Source organism: Nelumbo nucifera, chromosome 1, assembly GCF_055504915.1.
Source record: "Nelumbo nucifera cultivar China Antique chromosome 1, China Antique-T2T, whole genome shotgun sequence".
In the NCBI taxonomy this organism is placed as follows: Eukaryota; Viridiplantae; Streptophyta; class Magnoliopsida; order Proteales; family Nelumbonaceae; genus Nelumbo; species Nelumbo nucifera.
Window position 1 is genome coordinate 163,339,434 of NC_142649.1, and position 7,418 is coordinate 163,346,851.

The window sequence follows — 7,418 nt, forward strand, 5'->3', positions numbered from 1 at the left end:
GGTTGTCAGGATAAGGTTAACCACCGAGTTCTTCGAGATAAGACCTAATCCTCAATGGAGTTGTCCCCATCTGCTCTCTTGTATTGGTCGTGCTTATCCTCATGATGTCGTGCCGACATGACTAAAGGGATAAGGTGGGGCCACGGAGGTGATGCGGTGCTAACGTAGCCATAGAGTTAAGCTGGGCTACGGAGACGACGCGGCACTGATGTGGCCAGAGAATAGGGCGGCCACATGGCGTCCAAAACCAGCTTAACCATAACCCGAATTATTGTTATTATTATTATTATTATTATCATTATTATTATCTAAAAGCCAAAGGCTAAACTTTATTGATAATGCTTAGATTACGAGAAACTAATATTATTACATGTGAGTTCTACATTTGTTTCATATAAATTGTGTTTCAGGACCAATTTAATCTACACAAAATATAAATGAAAATGTCACTCTTGCCCCTAATAAAACATGGGCAACAACTTTTATTTCAATCAACTTTATTCTCTATTTGAAGAAGTTAGACATGTTGTTGCAAATTAATAACTTGGGATGCACTGTTTTCCCTTCTTCTTCATTCTGCTGAAAACCAAATATTGTGCTATGGCTACTTTAATTAGGAATAAAATACCATAGGTTCATTCCCTTAAACATTTCCCACTCAGTATAGGTGGTCAAGTTATCTTTTTTAGACAGATTCTTAATAGAATGTGATTAAGTAAATCAGTTGCAAACTATAGGGATTATTTTAATATAACATAAATAATAGGGTAGCTTTTAATAAATCCCTGAAACTATAGGGGTATTTCAGTAAATGACCTTATATTTTTTTTTTGCTAAAACAAGAGAATTCATTGAAAATAAAACCCAACAATACAACTCTTGGCCCTTTTGCTATAAAATGAGCCAATACATTAGGATGCGAGTTGAGATCTTCTCCCAACAAAATACGTTCCAATCCTCTATCTAACACTGCACAACCCACTATGAGCCTGGGACCCACCATAAAAGTGAGACCCTCCATATATGAGATGTGCGGTGTAAGATTATATCAGTAGAGGGTTGGAACGTGTTTTGTTGGACTTAGATTTTTTTCCTGTTGTAATTCTAGCTGTTTTGTCTCTGCTGCCAGGATTAGATTTTTTTCTGTTCCTCAATGAGATTTTCATTGGAGGCATGCAGTGGATCAATGAGATGGGGATTCTTGTTGCTACGATTGACATACATTAAGAAATACCACAATATTGTATTCTAGCGACGCAATATTGGATTTTTCTTTTTCTTGTTATTAAAGCGATCATAAAGGGGCCAGATTGGGTTTTAAGAATTCCATCTATACATAGATGTTAATCGATTGCTAATAAAGGTTTTCATCCTTTTTTAAAAGAAATGAGAGGTTTTAGTATTTATTAAAAGCCTAAGAGAGGTTTTAGTCTTTTAAGGTTCTAATCATGGTTTTTAAAATGGATTCGGAGACCGGCTGGTCAGGGGTCTGGTTACTGGGTCGAACGGTCAGCCCATTCTGACAAAAAAATAAAAAAATTAAAAAATGGTCAAAATAATTCGAATGATTAACTGCCCGGTTCAACGATTTGTTGACCAAGGTACTGTGAGGGTGTGACCCGAAATTTTGTTATCTTTTAATAGGCTGTAGTAGATTATTCATTTAATCTGAGTTTTAGGAGTACAAATACAAATTTGTAAAGTATAAAACCTTATATTTTGTATTATTTTTATATATTTGTACTGCATATATTTATATTGTACTTCTTCCAAACTGAGCCTTAATGAAAAATTGGAACAATAATTTTTATTTTTAATAAATTGAATTAAATTGTTTTGAAACATTTTTTTCTATATACAGTGACTAGCGTATTTCATGCCCAACAAAAAGTCGAGAAATCTTTTTTTTTTTTTCTTTTGAAACGTCTCAAGAAATCTTATAAGAGTATTTGTAATTTTCTTTAACTGTATAGTTATTGATCAAGTTGGGAGAAGCACTTTATGTTTATGTGGACGGTTTATTATTGTTCATAAATTTTGACAAAATGTACTGATTATATTTCTTCTGTCCCAATTTGCAATCGTCTCCTATACTTAGTACTTTAGTAGAATAATGTGAAACAAACGGGACTAATTTCAAATTTTGGACAATTAGGGGTTGTTCTTTTTGTGGTTGTATTCATGCATATCATTTATGAACACAATCAGTGTTTTGAAGGATATTTTTATTGCTAGTTATAGAATTAGTAAATTATGGTTTCAAAACCAGTAAAATTGCCATTTTTTCTGAGTATCATGGAAGAGAACCTTTAGAATACAACTACATAGTTCAAAAAGGTCAAACATAGTCAAGTGATTCTATATATCTTAGGCCATATTCCTATATAATACAAAATGCAATATATATTTCATAAAGGTGATAAAATATATAATTATTTATACTTTTTAACATATTATAAGTATTTTCACATATTATATACTTTTTACATGTTATATATTATTTTTAAAAATATATATTAGCATATCGTATGTTATTGTTAAAAAATTGGTCATATCAACAAAGCTGTATGGTATAAATTGCTCTCCTATATACATGTGAGTCAGATAGAGGCTGATAATGTATTGGGTCGAAAAAGCGAACTGCGAACCAAATGGTGGTTCAAAAATTGATCACAATCAATAACAAAACACCTATGATGCTTCAAAATCAATATTTTTATTTTGAAAAAACATCTATAAAAAATTAAAATTGATTTTTGAAATAGAAAATATAATTTTGTAATTGTGGTTTGTAGAACCACAAATTGAATTTCAGTTGATACGGAACTAATAACAACTCCTTTTCTAAACACTACAAATCCTAGTGTTATCAACAAGAAAATTCTTTTCTCCGATGATGTCATGATATTGTGGTATATATTTTGTCTGATTCGTGTAAATTAAAACTCTCTTGTATACCGTTTTGAGCCCTAATACCTTTCCCCCTCCTCCATTCAACCACTTTTAAGTCTTAATTTCATCAAAATGGGTTGATATCTCTAAGTATATACAAGATGAGGTTTTGGGCACAAAAGGAATTGTGCATCAACAACTGTGGAATTGGAATTACACACCTACAGGTGGGTTATGCATGTCAGCCCTCTAATTCTTGGGAAAAGTCATTTCTCACTTTAAGAAAAGTGGGGGCCCAGAAACCACCTACCGAATTCTGTTATGGGCCCTGATATATTTGAACCCTTTTCTGAACAATACAGACGCAAGTTTTATCAACAAGAAAATTCTTTCCTCTGCTGATGTCATGATATTGTGCTATATATATATATATATATATATATATATATAGACGCAAGTTTGATTCATATAAATTAAAACTCTCTTGTATAACCATTTTGAGCGCTAATACCTTCCCCCTCCTCACGTACAATCACTTCAAATCCTAATTTCATCAAGCTTTGGGCATTAAAGGATTAATGGTGTTGAGTGGAATTTACACACCTACAGGTGGGTTATGCATGTAAGCCCTCCAATATATAATTTTTACAAAGTGATGAAAATTAGTACAGAACATGTTTTCTTGGGAAAAGTCATTTCTCACTTTAAGAAAAGTGGGGCCCAGAAACCACCTACTGAATACTGGTATGGACCCGGATATGTTTGATTTACCTATATATGATGAAGAGAAGGCCTGAAACTGCAACTCTGCAACTGATCCAGGGAAGGAATCCACCAACTGATGATGGTGGCTCAATTGGTTTGGTGAGATCTCCGGCAGTTTGTAGCTCGATCGGGATCAAGTTCCGCTGCCACCAGGGTTTGGGTGGGTGAAAGGTATATATGAGAATAGTGTTGTAGCTCCAAGAATATGAGTACCAAAAAAATATCCAACCTCCATAAAAGGATTTGTTCATCAACAAAAGTTCATTAAAATGGGTTAATATCTTTTTAATTCATATGGACATGGGTCATCCAGGATGTGCAGCCCGGCCTGGCCTGGGATCAGACGACCTGGACATGTCAGGGTGCAGGTAATGCTGTTGATACGCTGCAAAAACCTGACCCGGCTCATGATGATCGGATCTATATTACAAGTTCAGAAGTTCCATTCACAATTTTATTCTTGAGAACCGTTTTATGACGTCTATACAGACTATACTTTGCCTCTAGGCCTCTGAGTGGTCTCGTGGTCAGACGAACGTGCCTAGAATAAAGAATTGGGATCTCTTACCAATAAAACATGTTCCAACCCTCTACCAATATAATCTGATACCGTACATCTCATTCTAAAGACTAAGACCCACCATGTACCCACCATGTATCAAATGTGTGAGACAGTTGTTACACCCAATTCAGGGAGGGTAGTGTATTGTGAATAGGCGTAGGCAGAGTTCCAGTGAGGAGATCCGGAGTCAGTTGTTACACCCATTGACCCAGACGGCCAGACCAAAAGACTTCTGTCACACGATGAAGGACAGTTGGAAGTGTTTGATTGGATTAGTAGAGAGGAGTTTGTAGGAAATGCAAATCCCATGTTCACATATGACTTTCCCTAGCTGCCATAAATAGAGAGGACCACCCAATTAATGTTCTATCACAGCACACAACGCCATGGAAGTCGCTCAAGTTCTCCGCATGAATGGAGGGATGGGAGAAACCAGTTATGCCTGTAATTCAACTATCCAGGTATATATATATATTTATCCAACTATCTTATTCCCTTCTTTAATTTGCTCATCAAAACAAGTGATCATCATCTATATCTAGCTTAATTATATATATTCTATCTTCTTAACTAGACAGAGACTGAATATTTGTGTGGTACTGTAGGGAAAGGCTATATCCATGACTCAGCCCATAACTGAGGAGGCCATACTTCATCTCTGTTCCACCACTTTGCCCAAGAGCCTTGGGTTTGCTGACTTGGGTTGCTCCTCCGGACCCAACACTTTGGTGGTGGTCTCCCACTTTATCAATGTTGTCCACCAGAAATGTTGCCAGCTGGGTCGTTCCACCCCGGAGCTCAATGTGTTCCTGAACGACCTTCCAGGGAATGACTTCAACACCATTTTCAGGTCCTTGCCCGATTTCTACAAGAAATTGATGCAAGGCAAAGGTGATGATGATGACTTCGGGCCATGTTTCATATGTGGAGTTCCAGGTTCTTTCTATGGCAGGCTTTTTGCAAGCCAGAGTCTTCACTTTATTCATTCTTCATACTGTTTGCATTGGCTGTCTCAGGTGATCAGACTACTGTGAAAGCTATATATGTTTGGTTAGATAGAAAAATAAGAGAAAAGAATGTCGAGGAATACAAATTGAAAATAATAAACATGATGATTAAGAAAAAAAATAAACGTACGATTCATGCAAGCTATTGGGTGAGAGGACCCTTTGCCTCTCCCATCTCCCACCTTACCTAGTTGTTTGTTTCTATTATAATATATATAGAGAGAGAGAGAGATCACATACATCCTCACTTGTGTTTATCAACAAATTAATTAATTGTTAAGCTTGGAAGCTGACCATGAAGATATGACTACTGCAGGTTCCTGGGTTGCCGGAGATAAACAAGGGGAATATTTACTTGGCGAAAACAAGCCCTCCAAGCGTTGTTAAAGCATATTTGGAGCAATTTGAAAGAGATTTTTCTGTGTTCCTTGGATCTCGTTCAGAAGAAGTGGTTCCCGGAGGGCGTATGGTCCTAACTCTTCTAGGTAGGAGGAGCGAAGATCCCTGTAGTAGAGAGGGTGGTTATTCGTGGGAACTGTTGGGACAAGCACTCAATGACTTGGTTTCACAGGTAAGAATATATAAATAAGGGGTTTATTCCTTGAAGATGAGAAGAAGAAGAAGAAGAAGAAGAAGAGATCAAACAGGAGGAGGATTCGGGCACATCCCATTTTAGTTTGATCTCTTGTTGTTAATAATAGGAAAAAAAAACACTTCTATCTATTAAACAGGAGGAGGATTCGGGCACATGTTTTCAAAGACAAAAGCACTTCTATCTATTAAAATTAATTAATTGTGACAAAGATATATGGTATTATTTTCACTGCGTAGTAGATATTTATTTAATAACTTTTATCAATGTTATTCGGTTTTTTATGCAGGGATTAATAGAAGAGGAGAAAGTGAACACATTTAATATGCCCATATATGCACCATCTCCAAGAGAAATGAAGTCTGTGATAGAAAGAGAGGGATCCTTCGACATTGATAGACTAGAAGCTTTTGAGATAAACTGGAAACAAGAAGATAACCTCGGTGATAATGAAACAAACAAGTTGAGAGATGCACAAAACATAGCCAGGTATCTCAGAGCTGTGGTAGAACCATTGCTTGCAAATCACTTTGGGGAGGCTTTGATGGATAAATTATTCTGCAGATTGAGGGAGATCCTGGCCGACCGCATGCTCAAGGAGGATGCTAAACTTGTTACTGTCATCGTTTCCCTCACCAGAAGGAAATATTAATTATTAGGCTTATTACAGATTTTGGTTATGTAATCTTGCTTTTATTACATATTAACTCCAATAAACTGCTTCCTCCTTACCCCTTATCAATAAATAAAAGATGCATGCTTCTAATCTGCAATAGTTTTCTTTTTTTTTCTCTTGTTTTGCTAGAAATTTAGGCCCCGTTTGGTTTGCAGGAATAGGGGTCTGGAATTAGAATTGGAATGGATTATTCCAATTCCAACTGTTTGGTTGGGTGGAACCGGAATCCCATTCCCATTCCTGTTGTAATGGCATTTCCCCATATAAGGGAATGTGTAGGTATATAGTAGTTACAACCAATACAAGCCTGTGATAAGTCCTTAACTCATCACACACCTGCAATGAACTCATGACCTGAAATATGTTGCGATGAACTTTAGGCTTGTGCGAACATGCGATGAAACTAAAACTATCGCATAACTGCGACGAGCGCAAGTTCATTGTAGATTTGAAGCAACTAAAAAAAACACGTGTCATTAAACAACACGTGTGACAAGACACTCTGTATACTTAAAGAGGACACGCAAGCCAAATGATGATGTCACTCTAAAAGGGTCACGGAAGGAAGTAACACACGTGTATTATGAAAATCCTCAGACAAAAAGAAATTTTATCTTTATAGGATCTCGCTAGACATGTGGCAAAATCCCAATGGTGTTCCCTTAATAGATGACATAAAGATCTCATATCCTAATAGGAAATATCTTCTCTTTATAGCCTTGAGGTCCTCTCTATATAAAGGAGAATAATTCTTCCCCAAAAAGAAAGACAATACAATATAACTTTGACCTAGGGTTTTTCACAAGAGGAATCTCCCTTCTCTCCCCTCTTCTCCTCTCTTCCCCACGTTCTCTCTCTTTTCAGTCATCTTCTCTGAACTTTTGGAGAATTGACCAACCTCCGTAGCCTTACCATGGCCACCAA

General features: G+C 36.4%; 1 protein-coding gene across 3 annotated transcripts; it reads left to right on the forward strand.

Annotated features, from left to right (window-relative positions):
* The first annotated feature begins 4,321 nt into the window (after nucleotides 1-4,321).
* LOC104612453 (S-adenosyl-methionine 4-1-methyl-2-pyrrolidinyl-3-oxobutanic acid methyltransferase-like) lies at nucleotides 4,322-6,591 on the forward strand. Of its 3 annotated transcripts, XM_088895045.1 has the most exons (5): nucleotides 4,335-4,680; nucleotides 4,825-5,235; nucleotides 5,543-5,797; nucleotides 6,108-6,307; nucleotides 6,383-6,591. In XM_088895045.1, exons 1-5 carry the CDS (start codon nucleotides 4,606-4,608, stop codon nucleotides 6,468-6,470), a joined length of 1,029 nt encoding a protein of 342 aa, XP_088751171.1. In that variant the 5' UTR covers nucleotides 4,335-4,605; the 3' UTR covers nucleotides 6,471-6,591. The 3 variants fall into 3 exon arrangements, with proteins under 3 accessions (XP_088751170.1, XP_088751171.1, XP_010278173.1); XM_088895044.1 differs by having other exon boundaries at nucleotides 4,322-4,680; nucleotides 4,825-5,178; nucleotides 6,108-6,591; XM_010279871.2 differs by having other exon boundaries at nucleotides 4,341-4,680; nucleotides 6,108-6,591.
* Nucleotides 6,592-7,418: the final 827 nt, after the last annotated feature.